Below are 22,954 nucleotides of genomic sequence, written 5' to 3'. Positions count from 1 at the left end.
TTTTTTTTTGTTGCTCGGTTTAGTATTCTCTCCTTCTATATCTTCACATCACACAGAATCCCTATATAACGTTATCAATCAACTTAGGTATTTATATCCACACCACCCCATCTGCATCCTGTGCACCATATGTATCTTCAACGGTTCTCTAGCCTCCCAGAAACTATGGTACAGTGGTCTCAGATCACATGGACAATTCTCAGAAATGCCTATAGACTTCTACTTCCTATACATATAAAACAACACCCCATGCTATTACTAGTAGTCCCAGACTACGATGGGCAGTGGTGGACGGAACCCCCTCACTAGGGTTATAGATCGAAAAACTCTCTGTCCCTCAATTATTTGCGGATGATGTGTCTCCTCCTGGGCAGCTTGCAGTATGGGTCTGGGCGGGTCCTCGTCATCTTTTGGTCAGATGGGAATTTCCCTCACGTTTCATAAAATGCCCCACCGGTGTTCCTCGCAGACTCTCACTAGAAAGCTCCGCAGGCAGAATCAATCATCCTGTTTCGTTGACTCCAAATTGTTGTGGAAATTCAACACAGGGACACTCAGTCCCTAAAGTACCAGTCTGAAGTCTGCCAGGAGCTCTGTCGGGGCAGTCCCGTTAGTTCTCTTATTTACGGCTATACAAACAAGCTTCACAGGCGTGGTTCATAGGGTTGGTTCCTGTATGTGACTGGCACCGTCTCCTATCTTAACCAATAGAACATATTCTGGGCGTTCTGACAAAAGGTCTGAAGAGGGGGTCGTGACGGTCTTCCCTTCATATCTCTACCCAGCATCTAGAGGAACCAATGATTGTATGAGACAAGATGTAAAATTCAAGGCTATTTCTTCAGACAACAGAATTTCCCTCACAATAGTTTCTACTCTGAAATGCACTGTCAACTGTTGGAAATGTTATATAGACAGGTATGTTTCTTTCTAAATCATGTCCTAACAATTGAATTGGCCACAGCTGGACTCAAATCAAGTTGTAGTGACATCTCAAGGATGATCTAAGGAAATCGGATGCACCTGAGCTCAATTTGGAGTGTCAGGAAAGGGGTGTGAATATTTATGTAAATTAGATATTTATGTATTTCATTTTCAACTAATGTGCAAACATTAAAAAAAAATGTTTTTCACTTTGTCATGTTGTGTGGAGATGGGTGAGAACAGAAATTGATTTAATCCATTTTGAATTCAGCCTGTAACACAACGAAATGTGGAATAAGTCGAGGGGTATGAATACTTTCTGTAGGCACTGTGTTATGTGGTCTGACTGATTTCATTTTTGTAACTTTTTTGTGTCTTTTAATACGTGGAATATTAACATAAATTAACGTGCTACTCGTTGAAAACAACATTAGCTGTCTCCAAGAAACTAATCATTTTGACAGTTGCATTGTACAGCTTACATTTTAATGGATTCTCACTGACGCTGGGTTAATTATATTCTAATTAAGTCTGACATTATTTGAAATTGGAAATGCGTTTATCTGCAGTATAATGGTTGGGCCTCTTTTGATCCGGCAGTCAACGCTGCTGATGGAATCTCAATGACATCCAGGTTTATTAGGGCTGGCTGCCTTCATTTGATAAAAATGGCAGAAAGCGTAATGCATAATAATATGCTAATTATCTTTGGTGAAGAAGTGAAGCAGCACCGACTGACCAATCATGTCTCCGTTGTCCCGTGACAGGTGTCCTTTGTGTCCCGGATTCCTGTGGCCTTCCCCACGGGCGACGCCAACTCCCTGAGCCGCAGCGTGGTCATGTACGCCTGTAACAAGAACGTGGACCTAGCCATCCAACATGGCCGCCAGCGGCCTGCCGGCCTACCACATTCCTCGTCGGTGCTGATTCCCTACGGCCAGAGCAAGGCGACCTCCTACTCCAGCAGCCTGCGCCTCAGCATCTTCACCCCCAACGTGCTCATGATCTCCACGCACTCCGATGGCTCCCTCAACCAGTGGGCGGTCAGCTTCGCAGAGGAGTCGGCCTTCTCCACTGTGCTCAGCGTGTCCCACAAGTCACGCTACTGCGGCCACCGCTTCCACCTCAACGACCTGGCCTGCCACTCCCTGCTGCCCCTGTTGCTCACCACCTCACACCACAATGCCCTGCGCACCCCCGATGTGGACAGTGTCCCCGCCCCCTCAACCACCCTTTCTCAACCCCTCGGGGGCGGGCCCAGCCGGGTGTCCCTGGGCGCTGTGTCGCAGGATCCCAATGCCATCTACAGCGAGCTCATTCTGTGGAGGGTGGATCCAGTGGGACCGCTGTCCTTCTCTGGAGGGGTGTCTGAGCTGGCCAGGATCAACTCTCTCCACTCCTCCGCCTTCTCCAATGTAGCCTGGCTGCCCACACTCATCCCCAGCAACTGCCTTGGTAAGGAAGGAGACAGTCAGTGGATTTACCTTTGAAAACTCTGGTAGCTACAATATCTGTCAGCAGATGGCTTGTTGCAATAGTTTTCTTCTCTACTGCAGGTGTCTACTGCAACTCTCCCAGTGCCTGCTTCGTGGCCAGTGACGGTCACACGCTGAGGCTTTACCAGGCTGTTATTGAAGCCAAGAAACTACTCAGTGAGCTCTCCAACCCAGATATTTCAGTAAGTCGACCACCAGCACAATGTCTTTTTGATATCTCAGATTAACATAATGTTTTATTTACCCTCACTATTCTTTTTTATAACTTTGTCTCAGAAATATGTCGGCAAAGTTTTTAACATCATCAGCCAGCAATCGACTGCTAAACCAGGTTGTATCATCGAGCTAGATGCCATTACTGACTTCGTAAGTATACGTTTATGGAAGAAGGAAATATGTTCTATTGAGTGCACACAGATTTTCACTGACCTTTTTCAGCACAATGATTGGGGTTTGCTAGGCATAGTAAGCACAATCTGATATTCAATACATGACTGAATTCTATTTAACACATTGTTTAATGGCTTCTTGCCATCTTAATGAAAAGGTCAGCCATGCCATAGATGTTTTACACTGTAGCCTAGCCAGTAAGCGTTAAATCATGCGGAGCTACCACCAAGTCACAGCCTAGCCTTGGCATGAAATAATTAACTTTTGTGTGTGTATTATGATGATGATGCATGGTTAGATTTTATGTATGGAAGCATCAGCACACTCAGTGACAAAGTATATCCTGTCCTATTGTGTGTCCTGTCTAGCTCAGTTGGTAGAGCATGGTGCTTGCAGCACCAGGGTTGTGGGTTCGATTCCCACGGGGGACCAGTACAAAAAAAAAAGTATAAAAATGTATGCACTCACTACTGTAAGTCGCTCTGGATAAGAGCGTCTTGCTAAATTACAAAAAATATAAATGTAAAATGTGTGTTCTGCAGCAGGGGAAAGAGACTCAGCTGCTGCATGTGTTTGAAGAGGATCTGATTCTGGGCAGTGAGAGGAGAGATGCCACTCAGGAAGCTCCCGCTACAGAGACTGGTAGGATTAGAGGAGACACTCACTAATACAACCTTCTCTTTACTCTCCAGTCAATCTCATTCAGTGTGATGTACGTGTCCTTGTGTGTGTTTGTTTTTGCTCCTGCAGCCTCCAGCCAGCCAGGCTTCTCCGCCCGCTTCTTCCTGGTGGTGGTAGAGTTTACCCAGACTGGCAGGTCTTTCCTGCATATGTGGCACCTGCAACTGGCAGCTGGCCAAATCACTATGGGTGTGTGACCTTTAAGGGTCCATTTCTATGTTACAGCATTGTTGGGAATTGTGTGCCAGTCAGCCAGCTTTAACCTGGCTCTAAAAAAACGATTTGTTTTTGTGTGTCTTTACAGACGAGACCGGTGCTCCGCCTGAAAAGGAGAATGTGACCTTGTCGCCAATGAACAGCTCCTTTAGCTTTGAGACGTTCAGCTCCCCCTCGGCCCAGAAGAACAAGCCTTGCACGTCCAACCTGCAGAGTGCCAGTCGCCTCACCCTGGCCACTCACAGGTTGTACAGCCAGGAGCTAGCTCTTCCAGACGGCGTTGAGGTGATCAGTGTCACGCCCTCAGCAGGTGAGAGGTCACTGAACCACAGTCACACCGCCCTCTTCTCCTGTATAATGGGACAATCCTGTTTGTTCTTCTACAGGAATGTAATCAACTCACAAAGTGTTGGCTAATTCTATAGAATGGAACCAGTTCAACTGAAATTGGATAAGAGATAATTAACAGCCATTTGTTTGGAAAGGTTTTGGGGTTTTGCATCTTTGTTACTTTGCTGGCATCTAACTGTTACATTTCAGTATAGATATAGCTTAAGTCAATTGTATTAAGTTTGTGTCTTAAAAAAAAAAACGTAACTAGGCAAGTCGGTTAAGAACAAATTCTTATTTACAATGACGGCCTAGGAACAGTGCCTTGTTCAGGGGCAGAAGACAGATTTTTACCTTGTCAGCTCAGGGATTCGATCCACCATCCTTTCGGTTACGGGCCCAACGCTCTAACCAGTAGGCTATCTGCCGTCGCAAGTGTACAAGCCTACCCAGGAAGTGTGGCTAACTAACTAACCAATGATTGTTCTTGTTCCAGGTCATCTGAGCGCGTCCTCCCTGCAGCCGGCAGGTGGCGCTCCCTATCTCCTGGCCACTTCCTGTTCAGACGGGAAGGTGAGGTTCTGGAGGTGCAGGGTGGCTGCAGTGGAGCCAGACACCAAGGAGCTGACGTACACCTGGGAGGAATGGCCTCTATTGGTGGAGGAGGGGCTGGGCAACAGCAGTGCCGTGACCGTGTCAGGCAGACCAGTCACGGTCAGCTGTTGTCACACCAGCCGCATTGCAGTGGCCTACCGACACAACCCTAGCCCTCACCTGAGCCCTAACCACCTGAGCCCTAACCCTCAGCAGGGTGTCAGGGAACCACTGGTCCATGTAGGGTTATTCCAGTGTGAGTCCACAGGTGGCTCCCACTGGGTGCTAGAGCAGACCCTCGTCCTGGATGCTTCCACTCCCACTGGTAACAACAACAATAACATGGAGAGTGTCGTCAAGGGCCTGAATGTGGAGAATAATAACCTGGACATCTATCTGCCCAATGACGACTGCCAGGGGACGTCTGGTAAGAGTCTGGTCCACCTGGACTGGGTCTCCAGGGAGGACGGCTCCCACATTCTTACTGTGGGGATTGGTTCCAAACTCTACATGTACGGCCTGCTCTCTGGCAAACCTCCTGAACTGGGCCTGTCTGAGGGCCCCAGGGAGCAGAGCTCTTCCCGCCTGGTCCTCCTGCGCTCCGTGGACCTGGTGTCCTCCGTGGAAGGCTCCCTGCCCATCCCCGTCTCCCTGTCCTGGGTGAGAGACGGCATCCTGGTGGTGGGCATGGACTGTGAGATGCACGTGTACTCCCAGTGGCAGCCCCCGGCCCCGTCCAAGTCCACGGCCTCGAATACCACCACCACAGACATGGGCAGCGTGTCATCCCTCCTGGCTGCAATGAAACAGAGCCATGAGGAGGGCCTGAACCCTGCTCCTCCCAAGAAGAGCTTGACCAGGTCCATGACCAGCCTGGCCCAGAAGCTGAGTGGGAAGAGGACGGTGTACGACCTGCCTGCGGAGATGGAGGACTACGGGCTGTTTGAGGCGGCACACCACCTGTTCCCCACACTGCCCCAGTACCACCCGGTACAGCTGCTGGAGCTCATGGACCTGGGGAAGGTTCGGCGTGCCAAGGCCATCCTCTCCCACCTCGTCAAATGCATTGCCGGGGAGATTGTGGCCCTCAAAGACAACGGCACCAACCAAGACAAGCGTTTCCGCTCGCGCACCATCAGCGCCGGCGGCAGCACCTCCAGAGACCCCAAGCTCTTCAGCAAGGGCGAGAGCTCGGACTACACAGAGATCGACTCCATCCCTCCCCTGCCCCTGTACGCGCTGCTGGCGGCCGACGAGGACTGCTCCCCCAAGCCCAAGGACAAGGTGTCCAGCTTGAGTGGAGACAGTGGCCACGGGTCCAGTCAGACGGACGCCTACGATGAGCTCTTCCAGAGCAGCGGGGTGGGTGTGGACGACCTGGAGCATATGGACAGCGACCAGGAGGACGGCGGTGCTAAGGTCATAGACCTGTCTCAATATAGCCCCACCTTCTTTGGGCCAGAGCACGCCCAGGTTCTGTCCAGCCACCTGCTCCACTCCAGCCTGCCGGGCCTGACCCGCATGGAGCAGATGTCCCTCATGGCCCTGGCTGACACCATCGCCACCACAAGCACTGACATCCGGGAGAGCCAGAGCAGGGGTAAAGGTACGGTATCTCATTTAACCCAACACAGACCGTCCTTAATAGTCCTTCTCCTTACAAAATGTTATTCAATGGACTAATATGACCAAAGGGGGTGTATTTGTTTTATTCTAGTAGAAGGCCTGTGAGGAGGAGTACTGCAGATGGTCATGTTCTTTCCATTGACTAGGTGGAGAGACTTTGGATGAGTGCGGTCTGAAGTTCCTGTTGGCTGTGAGGCTCCATACGTTCCTGCTGACTACCCTGCCTCCTGCCCATCGCGCCCAGCTGCTTCGCCAAGGTAGGCAGGGCTGAACTCAGCCCACTGAGGTTCAGATGGCTAGAACATGAAGCTTGTTGCAACACTAGACTTGTGGGTTTAATTCCTGCATGGCTGACCTATGCTGATTAGCCTATTTATTTTTGTAAAAAATACATACATTTAAATCAATGTGGGTAAATGAACATATTATTACATTAGTCAAACAACTCTAGCTCCTCCAGCCTGGTGCTGTGTAGACTAGTGCGACGTTTGATTGTCTTGACAACCTGTGTTTGGTCCTCCAGGTCTGTCCACCTGTCACTACGCCTGGGCTTTCCACTCCGAGGCTGAGGACGAGCTGCTCCACATGTTACCTGCCTTGCAGAAAGGAGACCCCACCTGGCCCGAGCTCCGCGCCATGGGCATGGGCTGGTGGCTCAGGAGCACCAATAAACTCCGGAGGTGTATTGAAAAAGTGAGCCCATGTGTCCCATATACCTATTGCGATAATTTTTCCTCCCTTTAAATAAATATACAGTGATCCCTCGCCACTTCGCGGTTCACTTATCGCGGATTCGCTATTTCGCGGATTTTCATAATGCATTTTTTTTTTTTTTTTGGTGCATTGTGCTCTGCATTCTGATTCGCTAAAAACTCACTCCCGCTTCTTGTATCAAAACATGCTACGAATTGTGCTATCATTTTGTCGTCTCGTGCAGTTATGTGTACGTACATAAAACAGCTTGGCAAATTTACATTAAGTTGGCCAAATTATCTTGTAATTTCGAACATCTCCTAAACCCATAATGTCGACGAAACGGCCTACACGTGAGTCACTGTATTTGTATACATGTAATAGTTGCTAATTGTAAAAAAAAAAAAAGTTTTCTATTTCGCGGATTTCACTTATCGCGGGTCATTTTCGGAACGTAAACCCCCGCGATAAACGAGGGATTACTGTATACATGCATGCATACATACAGTGCATTCGGCAAGTTTTCAGACCCCTTGACTTTTTCCACATTTTGTTACGTTACAGCCTTATTCTAAAATGTATTAAAAAAATTAAAAAAGAATACATCAATCTACACACAATACCCCATAATGACAAAGCGAAAAGTTTTTTTTTTAATGTTTGCGTATTTATAAAAAATGTAAAACTGAAATATGACATTTACATCAGTACTCATCAGACCCTTTGCTATGAGACTCAAATGTTTGCTCAGGTGCATCCTGTTTCCATTGATCATCCTTGAGATGTTTCTACAAATTGATTTGGAGTCTACCTGTGGTAAATTCAATTGATTTGGAAAGGCACACACCTGTTTATATAAGGTCCCACAGTTGACAGTGCATGTCAGAGCAAAAACCAAGCCATGAGGTCGAAGGAATTATCCGTAGAGCTCCGAGACAGGATTGTGTCAAGGCACAGATCTGGAGAAGGGTACCAAAACATTTCTACAGCATTGAAGGTCCCCGAGAACACAGTGGCCTCCATCATTAAGTTTGGAACCACCAGGACTCTTCTTAGAGCTGGCCGTCCAGCCAAACTGAGCAATTGGGGGAGAAAGGCCTTGGTCAGGGAGGTGACCAAAAACCCAATGGTCACACTGACAGAGCTCCAGAGTAACTCTGTGGAGATGGGATAACCTTCCAGAAGGACAACCATCTCTGCAGCACTCCACCAACCAGGCCTTTATGGTAGAGTGGCCAGACGGAAGCCACTCCTCAGTAAAAGGCACATGACAGCCCGCTTGGAGTTTTCCAAAAGGCATCTAAAAGACTCTCAGACCATGAGAAGCAAGATTCTCTGGTCTGATGGAACAAAGATTTGGCCTGAATGCCAAGCGTCATGTCTGGAGGAAACCTGGCACCATCCCTACGGTGGAAGGCTATTCCATGCGAGAAATTTCCTAGAAACTGAAGATCTCGTACAAGAAGGCCAGCATCCCGGAGTCGCCTCTTCACTGTTGACGTTGAGACTGGTGTTTTGCGGGTGCTATTTATGAAGCTGCCAGTCGAGGACTTCTGAGGCGTCTGTTTCTCAAACTAGACACCAATGTACTTGTCCTCTTGCTCAGTTGTGCACTGGGGCCTCCCACTCTTTCTATTCTGGTTAGAGCCAGTTTACGCTGTTCTGTGAAGGGAGTAGTATACAGAGTTGTACGAGATCTTCAGTTTCTAGGAAATTTCTCGCACGGAATAAATAGTCTTCATTTCTCAGAACAAGAATAGACTGACGAGTTTCAGAAGAAAGATCTTTGTTTCTGGCCATTTTCAGCCTGTAATCGAACCCACAAATGCTGATGCTCCAGATACTCAACTAGTCTAAAGAAGGCCAGTTGTATTGCTTCTTAAATCAGGACAACAGTTTCCAGCTGTGCTAACATAATTTTTCTAAGGGTTTTCTAATGATAAATTAGCCTTTTAAAATGATACACTTGGATTAGCTAACAACGTGCCATTGGAACACAGGAGTGATGGTTACTGATAATGGGCCTCTGTACGCCTATGTAGATTCCATAAAAAAATCAGCCGTTTCCAGCTGCAATAGTCATTTACAACATTAACAATGTCTACACTGTATTTCTGATCAATTCGATGTTATTTTAATGGACAAAAAATTTGCTTTTCTTTAAAAAATAAAGACATTTCTAAGTGACCCCCAACTTTTGAACATGTGTGGATAGATAGATAGATAGATAGATAGATAGATAGATAGATGGATAGGTAGATAAGAGTTATTGGTTGCCTTTGAGATACAAAAGGAGAACAGAGTCAGATTTTGCTGCAACACAGAATTCAGTAATATAAATCAGAGAATGTAGAATGACCTATATACAAATGTGTTTTTCTACCTCCGTTATTCATCAGGTCGCAAAAGCGTCTTTTCAAAGGCAGAACGATCCTCTGGACGCCGCCATCTTCTATCTCGCTATGAAAAAGAAAGCGGTGGTCTGGGGACTGTACAGGTAACGTCTTTTAGAAGTTCTTGAATATAATTTCCCATATCCCCTTGAAAAGATTGAAACAATTATTTCACATTACAGATAGTCTAATGCCAACGTGTGTTGTTCCATCAAGGTCTCAGAAGAATGCCAAAATGACTACGTTCTTCAGCAACAATTTCGGTGAGGAAAGGTGGAGGAGGGCTGCCTTGAAGAACGCCTTCTCTCTGCTGGGGAAGCAGCGCTTCCAGCACTCTGCAGCCTTCTTTCTTTTGGCAGGCTCCCTCAAGGATGCTGTAGAGGTAAAAAATGTCCTAATTTCAGCTACAGTAGATATGATGTCCACCTTTTTCATACAAAGATTTTCAGGAGAGAGGTAGCTCTCTCTTTAAAAAATATATATAATTAAATACAAAGTTGTATCTTTGAGCATTTATGCAAATTACATCTGGCCATGCAAAGGGTAGAGGTGACCTTATTTGATATTCCTGTGAGGTATTTTTCTGTGCTGCTACTGCAAATGCTTTCAACACTATTGGATGAGGTTTGGCCTGCCTTGTACAGGTTTGCCTGGAGAAGATGCAGGACCTGCAGCTGGCCCTGGTGATCTCCCGGCTCTATGAGTCCGAGTTTGAGACGTCCTCCACCTACAAACGCATCCTGCAGAGGCACGTGCTGGGCCAAGACCGCCAGCTCCCCGCCCACCAGGACCCCTTCCTGCGCAGCACGGCCTACTGGGTACTAGAGGACTACAGCCGGGCCCTGGATACTCTGCTGGAGCAGCCTGCTGCCCCAAACCTAGCGTCCTCCACTCAGGCTGGCCACACAACTCAACCAGGTAGTAGTAAGAGAACGATGCTTTTTCCCTTCTTAGATTTGACGTTTGATTATTTTGAGGTAAATTATTGATGTGAATGCCTGGGGAAATGACAGAGCTGTGATTTGCAGGTACCTCGTCCACGTCCATCTGTAGCCCGGAGGTCTTCAACTTCTACACCTACCTCCGCACACATCCCTTACTGCTGCGCCGCCATTTTGGCTCGTCTGAGAAGACCAGGGTGGGTCTGACAGCGGAGGGTCGCATGGCAAACTCAATCAGCCTGGTGGAGAGGAGGCTGTTCTTCACCGCAGCCTACGCTCACCTGCAGGCCGGCTGCCCCATGCTGGCCCTGGAGGTCCTCTCCAAAATGCCCAAAGTCGTCAAAAGATCCAAGCTCCACCAGGACGATACCACTAACCCCGACCTGAGCGAGACGAAAAAGGAACAGGCGTCAGATTTGGACTGGTCTCAGCCCGCGTTGAACGGCTTCGAGTCTGTGTCAGACAGCTTGTCCAATAGCCAATCGGACTCTGTGCTGAGTTTTGACTGGGGTCAGCCCTCTGTGTCGGTTCAGGATGAAGCCCTGGAGTTGAAATGGGACAGCGACAAGGAGGAGGAAGAGGACGACGATCCACAGGGCTTGGCCATGAAGAGTGCCGACAACACCAGTAGCGTCTTTCAAGACGCCATCTCTCCATTGACGGAGACGCTGCTGGACGAGGGTGACGTCCTCATGCCCTCTGAGGACATCCTGGCCGCTCAACTCAAATTCAGCGCCTGCCTGAAGATCCTGACCACGGAGCTGCGGACCCTGTCCACGGGTTACGAGCTGGACGGGGGGAAGCTACGCTACCAGCTGTGCCAGTGGCTGGAGAGGGAGGTGGTGGCCCTGCAGAGGTGCTGCAGCTACAAGCCCTGCCTGCCAGAGCTGGCCCTGGGAATGGCAGGGCCAAGTGGAGAGGAGGAGGCCCAGGCCCAGCCTGGTGAGGCCCAGCGCACCCGGAGACACTGGCTCCAGAGCAACCAGCCTCTCCTGCGCATGTTCCTCAGCTACTGCAGCTTGCACGGCTCCCACGGAGGAGGCCTGGCCTCGGTGCGCATGGAACTCATCCTGCTGCTTCAGGAGTCCCAACAGGTACAGCACACACTAACACACACACTGTATGTTGTCAATCTTATTAAAATGAGTAACAAATGGATACAATAGCCATATATACCGTGTACAAAACATTAGGAACATTAGCACCCCCTTTTGCCTTCAGAACGGCCTCAATTGGTCAGGGCATGGACTCTACAAGGTGTTCCACAGGGATGCTGGCCCATGTTAACTCCAATGGTTCCCACAGTTGTGTCAAGTTGCTGGATGTCCTTTGGGTGGTGGACCATTCTTGATACACACGGGAAACTGTTGAGCATGTAAAACCCAGCAGCGTTGCAGTTTTTGACTCAAACCACTACGCTTGGCACCAACTACCATACCCTATTGAAACTTCAATATTATTCACCCTCTGAATGGTACACATACACAATCCATGTCTCAAAAATCCTTCTTTAGCCTGTGTCCTCCCCTTTATCTCCACTGATTTAAGTGGATTTAACAAGTGACATCAATAAGGATCATAGCTATATTGGCCATATCACAAACCCCCGAGGTGACTTATTGCTATTATAAACTAGTTACCAACGTAATTACATTTTGTCATACCCGTGGTATACTGTCTGATATACCACGGCTTTCAGCCAATCAGCATTCAGGGCTCCAACCACCCAGTTTTATAATTATACTGAACAGAAATATAACTATAATTTCAAAGATTTTACTGAGTTACAGTTCATATAAGGACATCAGTCAATTGAAATCAATTAATCTATGGATTTCACATGACTGGGAATACAGATATGCATCTGTTGGTCACAGATACCTTAAAAATAGAAGGTAGGGGCGTGGGTCAGAAAACCAGTCAGTATCTGGTGTGACCACCATTTGCATCATGCAGGGTGACACATCTCCTTCGCATAGTTGCTCAGGTTGTTGATTGTGGCCTGTGGAATGTTGTCCCACTCCTCTTCAATGGCTGTGCAAAGTTGCTGGATATTGGTGGGAACTGGAACACTCTGTCGTACACGTCGATCCAGAGCATCCCAAACGTGCTCAATGGGTAACATGTCTGGTGAGTATGCAGGCCATGCAAGAACTGGGACATTTTCTGCTTCCAGGAATTCTGTATAGCTCCTTGCAACATGGGGCTGTGCATTATCATGCTGAAACATGAGGTGATGGTGGTGGATGAATGGGACGACTATGGGCCTCAGGATCTTGTCACAGTATCTCTTTGCATTAAAATTGCCATCGATAAAATGCATTTGTGTTCATTGTCTGTAGCTTATGCCTGCCCATACCATAACCCCATCGCGACCATGGGGCACATGTTGACATCAGCAAACCACTCACCCACACAACGCCATACACGTGGTCTGCGGTTGTGAGGCCGGTTGGACCTCCAGCCAAATTATCTAAAACAACATTGGAGACGACTTATGGTAGAAATTAATATTAAATTCTTTGGCAACAGCTCTGGTGGATATTCCTGCAGTCAGAATGCCAATTGCACACTCCCTCAAGACATCTGTGGCATTGTGTTGTGTGACAAAACTGTACATTTTAGAGTGGCTTTTTATTGTCCCCAGCACAAGGTGCACCTGTGTAATGATCATGCTGTTTAATCAGATTATTGATATACCACACCTGTTAGGTGTATGGATTAACTTGGCAAATGAGAAATGTTCACTAACTGGGATGTAAACAAATTTGTGGACAAAATTTGAGAGAAATTAGCTTGTTGTGCGTATTAAACATTTCTGTGATCTTTTATTTCATCTCATGAAACATGGGGCCAACACTTTACACATTGCGTTTATATATATTTTTGTTCAGTGTACAATTAAAATTCTTCTAACAAAAAAGTATCTTTGTTGTAAACAAGACTAAGAAAAAGACTCTTGCATCTCAGTACTTGACAGCAAGTTCTCTGAGGAGGGATACGAAGGAAGGGCAACACAAAAACTGAAGCAAAGAAAACGGAGCTTGCCATTTTGTCTCAGCCTCGCGTTTGCCGGGCTGGGGTTTCGCGTAGCTGATGGTTGGAATCAGTGACTTCTGCAGTGAGTGGCTGGCTGTCTGACAGACAAGACTGATTCCAATTCTCTTCTGACGTCTCGTCCTACTTATAGGGAGACAAGCATCGAGTCACCAACACCAGAAACACTGGTCTCCTCTCTGGAGCGTTTGGAACATCAGATGCTCCTGTCATACCACATGACAGTAACGCCTCTGTCTGAGATGACGCCTCTGTCTGAGATGACTTACTTTTAAGTTTGACATCAAAGCATCTGATCTGATGAGTGAACCGCAGAATAGTAGCCAGGATTCAATTCTGTAGCAATTTTTTTTAGGGATGTAACAATTCGCCGATACGCATCGTTTACCGGTTAAAATATTTAAGATGTGAATGCATCCGTCCGCGGATCCCAAACTGATCCAAGTAAAGCACTAATCGGTAATAAAACCGGCTGTTCATTGACGTGTTTTGTTCCTTTTTTTCTGCCTTATTACGAAAATACCTCATGTTGTGACGACAGAGTTGATGCGTCCTCTCCTTCAGCCTATTGAACTTTTATAACCGTAACTGCGTTTGACATTGATCTAAAATTCAGATAACTGCGCACAGTGCAGGAGAAGCAGCTTCTCGCGCCAACGAGAAGTAGGCCGCCCCCATCCCTGCCTCAATATGCGTAGGCTATATCTGCGCCGCGCCTTCAGCATTCAGATGTTTGTAAAATGGCTTTTGCAATAATAAATCATAGGCTTTAGGGACAACCAATGTAATTGTCTATGTCATTGTTACCAAATGCGCTGTAGAAAATTGTGTTTTACCAGCGGGGCTGTGTAGTCTACCATCGTGGACACAACTCACCAATTTAACTGATTGAGGCTTTTCGATTGCCAGGTTCATTATACAAAATATTTTTGGTAGTTCTGCTTCAATCAGTGCATTTGGTCATTTTTAAATGAACAGTTGAAAGATGAAATTTCATAACAAGGACAGCAATCATTTTTGGAAGATGCACTGGTCAGAACGGGAGAAGAGATCAGCTCTCTAAAGTTCCAAATGGGGGTGAAATTCCCTGTTTTTGAGACTGGGGTGAAATCCAAAGCTGCATTACATTAATTGTCTATGTATGTCATAGCTAATTTCTAAAGATAAATATTGACATTACTAGCTCAAAACATTTTAAACTGTTATATGAGAAGTTACTCAGTGGGTGATGATAATTTCAGATAAAAAGTGGGGGGCCAAAAACAATGTTATAGTGGTAGATTCTCAGTCTGCCATATGGCTCAGCACACACACACACACACACACACACACACAGTTAGCTCAGACAGATCCAACTCCAGCTCAGTTGTTTATGTATTTTCTCTGTGAGTCTTGGAGCCACACTTCACTCCACGCTACTCTATGTCCACAGGATGACAGTGTCCAGTCAGCCGTCGCCCCCTACCTGCACCACGCCTCCATTCCTCTCCTGCTGGCCTGCACTGCCAGTGCCAAGACAGTGGTGGCCAACCCCATCGTCCATCTGACCAACCTCACCCACGACATCCTGCACACCATCAACGCACTGGACTCCCCGCCACACCCAGACATCGTCAACAACGAGGTCAGACACACGTGCACCAGCCAAGGCTATCGTCATGCTGTGTGCTCCAATCAAAGAGCATGTTGAGAGATCAGAGTGGTACTTGTGTTGGTTGTGCGTGGTGGTTGGGTGGGGGGGGGCGGTAATGTGCTGTGAATTTGACAATGGCGGTAATGTGCTGTGAATTTGACAAGGGCGGTAATGTGCTGTGAATTTGACAAGGGCGGTAATGTGCTGTGATTTTGACAAGGGCGGTAATGTGCTGTGATTTTGACAAGGGCGGTAATGTGCTGTGAATTTGACAAGGGCGGTAATGTGCTGTGAATTTGACAAGGGCGGTAATGTGCTGTGAATTTGACAAGGGCGGTAATGTGCTGTGAATTTGACAAGGGCGGTAATGTGCTGTGAATTTGACAGGGGTCATATCTTATCAGCAGTGTTTTAGTGTAGATATTGTGATAGATGGATATCACTGGTAATATAAGGTGAGTTGATGGTGGGAAGGAGTGTTCTGCTGCTCCTAATGTGTCTAATACCTCCTGCTCTTCCAGATCTATGTGATGCACACACTGGCAGCCTCGCTGTCCGCCTGCATATACCAGTGTCTCTGCGATGGCCACAACCACAGGTTAGTCTGAATCCTAACGCCGCCAACTTTGATCTGTGCTCCTGATCTCTGTACTAGAACGGCACACAACCAAGAGCATGCTGGGAAATGCACATTAGGCAACAGTTCAGACATTTGAACTGCACCGTGCATCTGATTTTGAGAATCTGCCTGTCGGTGTGTATGTGATAATGATCATTAAAACCTTGTCCTGTTTTTTAATTCTCTAACAGCTGTACTACTACAAGGAGAAAAGTGTATGACGTTAAAAAGTAGAGAAAAGGCTTTTTTCTTTGACTCATCTAGCAGTTGAATGACCTTAAAATAGGAATCACGTGACTGCGCCCGGCCCTCGGCCTGACCTTGACATTTCAAAGCTCACCGATCTGTAAATGAGTAAGGACTTTGTTTTGAGCCGTGCCCAACAGTTCCCCCTCTCGTGTGGAGAATGAAGCGGTGCAGTCCGACTAAATTAGCCTTTTCTAATTCAACACTCCCCTTTTGTTATGCTAATGAAAACCCACGCCGCAGTCGTGCTAGAGGTTTGTCGAAACGTTGACTCTAAATTCAACTCATGGTAGGTGATTCCATCTGGCGAACATGTGAAAGGCTTTGGACGCTGGCTTTTTATGTTGTTGCACAGTTTCACGGTCCTTTTCAACCTGCTCTGTCCACTAAAGAAGCACTTTTTATGTTCTAATATTGCAGATTTAGCCTGTACACTTCCAGTAACTCAATTCTGTGTTATGTGACAGGAATCAGCTCTTTCGTGCAAGCTTAATAGAGGACTTAGTAGATATACAATGCACTCTAATATACCCGTCAGTATACTGAACTAGATCCATCATGTTGAGAGAGCTATATATCCCCCCTGTGAGAGATGGAACTCTGTGCTGCCTCCCAACTCATTAACTATCTAGAGAAGGCTCTTTGATGTCAGAATACACTTCTGCGCTTCATCTATAGATCTCCTGAATTCTTTATTGTAACCAGAGGGTGAGGAGCCACAGCAGTGTATTAGTGTTTTATGTGTTAAATGGGTCTGCCTCCCGCCGTCTGCCGTGCAAAACTTCTCTGGATTCAGAGAAGTTAAAACATTTACAGTCCGCTCCATATAGGCCTACGTACACGTCACCATTTCCCCTGGTTGATAATCCCTTGTTTAATGGAACGTCCCCTTCCTTCTTGCTTAATGAGTGAGTGTGGGTGTCCTTCCTTGTCTTTCTCTCCTCCCAGCCATGTGAACCAGTTCACTGGGATAGTGTACCAGAGTATCCTCTCCTTCCAGCACCACCCGGTACGCACTGTGAGCATGGAGGAGACTGTACTGCCCAACACCCACCCAGCACAGTGGCCAGGTAATCCCACTTTACTTCCACCAGTTTTCACTTAATTTCACAGAAATGAACCCCATGTATCCTGTTTGGAGAACCATTGCTTGTTTGCTACATTAAAGGGGCGATCTGCAGTTCAAACAGTAACAAAGTGTAGACCCCGTCCCTGTTTTGCTAAAAAGCTGAGGGATGGGTCTGGAGAAATGTAACCACTCTCAAATTCATAGACAGCTATGGGATGCAAAGACTGACAATCCATGAGATCAAAATGACAGTTTTAACCATGGCTTGAGGCGATAGTGTTTGTTTACAATTACATTGTTTATAAACATTGGAGTAAAAAAATAAATATATTTTGGGTTCTGATGGGTTACGATAGTTGAACTAATCTTATGAAGTATTTCTAAGTAATATTCTTTAAGAATCAATGGGTACATAGTATTAATTTATAAGTCAAATGTATGTAGCAATTGCAGATTGCCCCTTTAACACCACAGTCCTAAACATACAACTTTTAAAGGATCACTTTAAACACAAAAACACATTTTTGTATTTTGTTAATTACAATTTGTTAATATTTTGTTAATTAGTATTTTGTTCTTTCATTAAAAAGCAAAAAAGTATGATGCCTTTTACATCATCACACTTTGCTTTTTACTGAAAGTGCTCCATCTAAAAAAAGAAAACAGTAAACGATTTGTTGGGACAATATCAACAGTAGACTAATGAACAACATACTTTATTCAAAAAAACATTTGAGTGATTCTTTAATTCTGGTCAATTCATTCACCCTCACTCCCTCACGGTCTCTGTGTGTCAGGTATCAGTACCCTGATCCGCCTGTTGAACTCTGCTGGTGAGGAGAGCCAGCCAGGCCTGGCCGTGTTACTGTGTGAGATCCTGACGGCCGTCTTCCTCAGCCTGTTTGTGCACGGCCTGGCCACCCACTCCAGCAACGAGCTGTTCCGCATCGTGGCCCACCCTCTCAACAGCAAGCTGTGGGTGGCTGTGTTCGGAGGGGGGGCGCGTACCCCCATCACAGAGAAGCCCAGTCAGGCCAAGTCACCTCCAGGTCTGTCATCCTCTGTGTGTGTGTGTGTGTGTGTGTGTGTGTGCGCCAGATGTAGAGGCTGATGTAACTGGAACGCAAGGGTGGGCAACTCGGAGCCGTGTGGGCAGGCTTCACCCCTGATTCAAAGATCTGTTGAAGATTGTGATTGGTTGAATCAGGCATATTACAGCTGGGCTGGAACAACAGTCTACACACACTGCAGCTCTTGTTCATCTCAATAATATCCATAATATTATGTCAGTTTTACGCACTAATATAAAGCATCACTACCTTGAAAAATGGCAAGTTCAGTATGTCCAATAAATATAGCATGTGTGTGGTTGTCTCAGCAGCCAGTGAGGAGTTCGATAGGAAGCCCAGGCGCTTCAAGCTGCTGTCGTCGTCGACACGCAGTGCCTCCAGAGAGGGGCCAGAGACCCCCAGCCCAACCAGCCCTGTGGTGGAGCAAGAGACCTCCATCTTCAAAGAGCACTTTGTCCCCCCGGAGCTCAGCATCTGGGACTACTTTATCGCAAAGGTACCGTAGTAGTGTACACTTCCAGGTTCTTAGTTAACTTAAAGACCCAGTCATTCAGCTCATTCTAACATGTATGTACAGTTGAAGTCGGAAGTTTACATACACTTAGGTTGGAGTCAGTAAAGCTCATTTTTCAACCACTCCACAAATTTCTTGTTATTAACAAACTATAGTTTTGCCAAGTCGGTTAGAACATCTACTTTGTGCATGACACAAGTAATTTTTCCAACAGTTGTTTACAGACAGATTATTTCACTTATAATTCACTGTATCACAATTCCAGTGGGTCAGAAGTTAACATACACTAAGTTGACTGTGCCTTTAAACAGCTTGGAAAATTCCAGAAAATTATGTCATGGCTTTAGAAGCATCTGATAGGCTCATTGACATCATTTGAGTCAATTGGAAGTTTACCTGGTGGATGTATTTCAAGGCCTACCTTCAAACCCAGTGCCTCTTTGCTTGACATCATGAGAAATTCAAAAGAAATCAGCCAGTACCTCAGAAAAACAATTGTAGACCTCCACACGTCTGGTTCATCCTTGGGAGCAATTTCCAAACGCCTGAAGGTACCACGTTCATCTGTACAAACAATAGTACGCAAGTATAAACACCATGGGACCACGCAGCTGTCATACCGCTCAGGAAGGAGATGCGTTCTGTCTCCTAGAGATGAACGTACTTTGGTGCGAAAAGTGAAAATCAATCCCAGAAAAACAGCAAAGGACCGTGTGAAGATGCTGGAGGAAACGGGTACAAAAGTATCTATATCCACAGTAAAACGAGTCCTATATCGACATAACCTGAAAGGCCGTTCAGCAAGGAAGAAGCCACTGCTCCAAAACCGCCATATAAAAAGCCAGACTATGGTTTGCAACTGCACATGGTGACAAAGATCGTACTTTTTGGAGAAATGTCCTCTGGTCTGATGAAACAAAAATATAACTGTTTGGCCATCATGACCATTGTTATGTTTGGAGGAAAATGGGAGAGGCTTGCAAGCTGAAGTACACCATCCCAACCGTGAAGCACGGGGGTGGCAGCATCATATTGTGGGGGTGCATTGCTGCCGGAGGGACTGGTGCACTTCACAAAATAGATGGCATCATGAGGGAGGAAAATTATGGGGATATATTGAAGCAACATCTCAAGACATCAGTCAGGAAGTTAAAGCTTGGTCACAAATGGGTCTTCCAAATGGACAATGAACCCAAGCATACTTCCAAAGTTGTGGCAAAATGGCTTAAGGACAACAAAGTCAAGTTTACTGGAGTGTCCATCACAAAGCCCAAACCTCAATCCTATAGAAAAAATTGTGGGCAGAACTGAAAAAGCGTGTGCGAGCAAGGAGGCCTACAAACCTGACTCAGTTACACCAGCTCTGTCAGGAGGAATGGGCCAAAATTCACCAAACTTATTGTGGGAAGCTTGTGGAAGGCTACCCAAAACATTTGATCCAAGTTAAACAATTTAAAGGCAATGCTACCAAACACTTATTGAGTGTATGTAAACTTCTGACCCACTGGGAATGTGATGAAAGAAATAAAAGCTGAAATAAACATTCTCTCTACTATTATTCTGACATTTCACATTCTTAAAATAAAGTGGTGATCCTAACTGACCTAAAACCTGGATTTTTTTACTAGGATTAAATGTCAGGAATTGTGAAAAACTGAGTTTAAATGTGTTTGGCTAAGGTGTATGTAAACTTCCGACTTCAACTGTATGTGTGTGTTTATAGTGTTTTCTCCTCCCACAGCCTTTCCTCCCTCCGTCAGAGAGCAGGGTGGAGTACGACTCGGAGGAGAGCCAGGGCAGTCAGGACGAGGATGATGATGATGATGAAGACGAGTTTGGAGACTTTGACCCCAACTCTCCTAGCCGAGAACATTCCAATCCCAACTCCTACAGGTACAGTCGGTGGGCAGTAGTATCAAAGCAAATGGACGTTACTCTTGTCAGTGATGGTTGGACATAACAATGGTGATTTCTCTCTGTGTGTGTCCAGTTGGTGTCTGATGCGCCTGGCCATGGTCCAGCTGGTCCTAGGCAACCTGAAGTCATTCTACCCCATGGCAGGACATGACCTACTAGGTACCGTACACTAACGACAACTAGCCTACACAACCACTGGACTAATGTCTATTTGTGGAGACAATTTTAGTTGGAAGCATTAGGGCTTGTGAAGTCCAAACTAAGAGAGGGATTCTGTGATATTGAACTATACTCCCTTTTAGATAACTGCCTGCACTTTTAGTGAAGTCTCACGCCTCTGAATGTACTGTTGTTAATGTCACCTAGTGTTTGTGTCTCTCTAAGATCTACCTGTGGGCTCTCCTCTGTGTCACGCGGTGCTGAAGACCCTCCAGCGCTGGGAGCAGGTGTTGCTGAAGAGGCTGGAAATCTTCGGGGGGCCGCCCTCCAAGTACATCTCCACACACCCTCTGGACGAGACGGCTGCCTCGGGCCCCGCCATCCTCAGACACAAAGCCCTGTTTGAGCCCTCCAACACACCTTTCAGGTGAGCTCCAAACAGGAATTATCTGTATATTGATATGTTTGACATAACATTCTGTAAATCAGTGGTCACCAACCGGTCAATTGCATTCGACTGTTTGATCATCAAGGCGCATTCCTAGTCGCTCATCAAGGCGCATTCCTAGTCGCTCATCAAGGCGCATTCCTAGTCGATCATCAAGGCGCATTCCTAGTCGATCATCAAGGCGCATTCCTAGTCGATCATCAAGGCGCATTCCTAGTCGATCATCAAGGCGCATTCCTAGTCGATCATCAAGGCGCATTCCTAGTCGATCATCAAGGCATTTCTGTAGAAAAGCCAAAGATGCTGGTCCCCTGATCAGAGGTTACATGCCACGTCATCGAATGACAGATTGCTATAACATATGATGTGGTTAGCTGATATGTAAAATACCTGTCCAGGTGTTATAAGATCTGGCAGGCATCAGCAACGCCTGGGCAGAGGAACACGCCCAAAGCCTTGCGCGCTATTTTTTTGTTGTTCTATTCGTCTTGCGAGATTGATGGTAGGTGCACTTGATTCAGAGGCCCTCCGCGCTAGGTAGGCGAAGTTTTCCCATTTTGAACCATTTCATTTGTCTGAAGGGACAAACTCTGCCTACCAGATGGACCAGGAGAGCTAAATCAAGTGCGCCTACTGCTCTGGCCAGTCGGATAGCTCAAAATACCATGCCTACAGCTTTCACGACCCAACAGTAGAGTTTGATACTAGCTTACGTGAGATCTCATAACTTTTAAAACCATGACCAGAGAGAGACTGTCAAACAATACAGCAAAGAGCTGCTGTTTTTATGAGTGACTTCATGTTTACGTTTTTTATTCAACACTGTTAACACTGTTTTTATTCAGCACTTTTACAAAACATAAAACGTGTTTCACGCTACAACCAGCACTGTAGTACATGAGTAGCCAAGTGTATCGATAGGCCAGAATTTGTATTATTAGCAGCTCGTCGTGTATATTTTAATATCAAGGGATATTTCACTTTCTCTGATCATAGGAACAACATGAATTTGTGTATGAGACAGAAATAATGTGGTGTGTCTCAAGTTGGGCCGTCAGATGGAAGACAGTGTCTCCTCTCTCTGGTCAGTTTCACCAGAGAAAAAGAGAGGACAGTGAGAGATGGACCCTCTGCTTCTGTCTCTCACCACAGAGACTGACCATCAGTCCAGTAATTATTTCAATTTATTCTCAGCTGTGCCTCCCAACTGATACAACAAATGATCTAATTTGTTATAAAAGATTGAGTTTTAAAATATAATATGGTCTGAGAAGAACAATATTGGCAGGCCAAGCATAGTCAATATGCTGTGATAATTTATCAGTCCTACTGCACAAAACTTTCCTACAGAACTGTTTTTATTAAGTTAATGTTGCATATGCGCATTACAAGTCCTTTTTTAAAGTGTCAGATCTAGGCTTGCTTTTTGACATCGAAAGTGATCTTGACTCCGAAAAGGTTAGTGACCACTGCTGTAAATGTAGGTTTTCGGTACACTCTGATATGATCCACACAACGTCATAAATGCCTTTTTGTAAGTGAGCTGTATAACCGAGGGGAGTATTGTGTGGCTACAGGTCCAGTCACCACTCTGCCCTGCCTGTGAAGAGGCTGTGGCAGTACCTGGTCAAACAGGAAGAGGTGCAGGAAACGTTCATCCGCAATATTTTCACCAAGAAACGAGACCAAAACGAGGTAGCTACCGCTACCGCTCCACTTCACCCACCCACAGCATGCAGACAGCTGAGCAGTCTGAGCACTGACACATTGCATACTGTCACTAAATAACATCTCCCATTGAATAATACCTAAAACATAATTTCTAGTCACAGAGAGTGTCATTAACTTTTTCTATCCCTGTTGACACATTTGTGCTTTTGTTTTGCATGGTTCCTGTACTTATATCCTAATTACCTTTTACTTTATGGATTTCTGGTG

The 22,954-nt window shown here is 46.1% G+C and overlaps 1 protein-coding gene across 6 annotated transcripts in view; it reads left to right on the top strand.

The window, feature by feature from the left end:
- LOC139577215 (dmX-like protein 1) overlaps positions 1-22,954 on the top strand; it is a 58,715-nt gene that overhangs the window by 22,273 nt on the left and 13,488 nt on the right. For 3 of the 6 annotated variants that reach the window (XM_071404169.1, XM_071404164.1, XM_071404165.1), the window contains exons 13-34: positions 1,692-2,379; positions 2,481-2,602; positions 2,697-2,786; positions 3,353-3,452; positions 3,561-3,680; positions 3,796-4,017; positions 4,534-6,237; positions 6,404-6,514; positions 6,781-6,950; positions 9,350-9,447; positions 9,560-9,725; positions 9,988-10,264; positions 10,372-11,378; positions 14,774-14,965; positions 15,496-15,572; positions 16,788-16,909; positions 17,706-17,957; positions 18,287-18,474; positions 20,234-20,385; positions 20,483-20,568; positions 20,794-20,995; positions 22,594-22,711. In XM_071404169.1, the coding sequence (XP_071260270.1) occupies positions 1,692-2,379; positions 2,481-2,602; positions 2,697-2,786; positions 3,353-3,452; positions 3,561-3,680; positions 3,796-4,017; positions 4,534-6,237; positions 6,404-6,514; positions 6,781-6,950; positions 9,350-9,447; positions 9,560-9,725; positions 9,988-10,264; positions 10,372-11,378; positions 14,774-14,965; positions 15,496-15,572; positions 16,788-16,909; positions 17,706-17,957; positions 18,287-18,474; positions 20,234-20,385; positions 20,483-20,568; positions 20,794-20,995; positions 22,594-22,711 (6,264 nt within the window). The remainder of the gene's footprint in view (positions 1-1,691; positions 2,380-2,480; positions 2,603-2,696; positions 2,787-3,352; positions 3,453-3,560; positions 3,681-3,795; positions 4,018-4,533; positions 6,238-6,403; positions 6,515-6,780; positions 6,951-9,349; positions 9,448-9,559; positions 9,726-9,987; positions 10,265-10,371; positions 11,379-14,773; positions 14,966-15,495; positions 15,573-16,787; positions 16,910-17,705; positions 17,958-18,286; positions 18,475-20,233; positions 20,386-20,482; positions 20,569-20,793; positions 20,996-22,593; positions 22,712-22,954) is intronic. The other 3 variants (XM_071404168.1, XM_071404167.1, XM_071404166.1) reach the window with 3 other exon arrangements.

This window comes from Salvelinus alpinus, chromosome 5 (genome assembly GCF_045679555.1).
Source record: "Salvelinus alpinus chromosome 5, SLU_Salpinus.1, whole genome shotgun sequence".
NCBI lineage: Eukaryota > Metazoa > Chordata > Actinopteri > Salmoniformes > Salmonidae > Salvelinus > Salvelinus alpinus.
The sequence above is the reverse complement of the archived record's forward strand: the minus strand, read 5'-3'. Positions and strand labels throughout refer to the sequence as shown.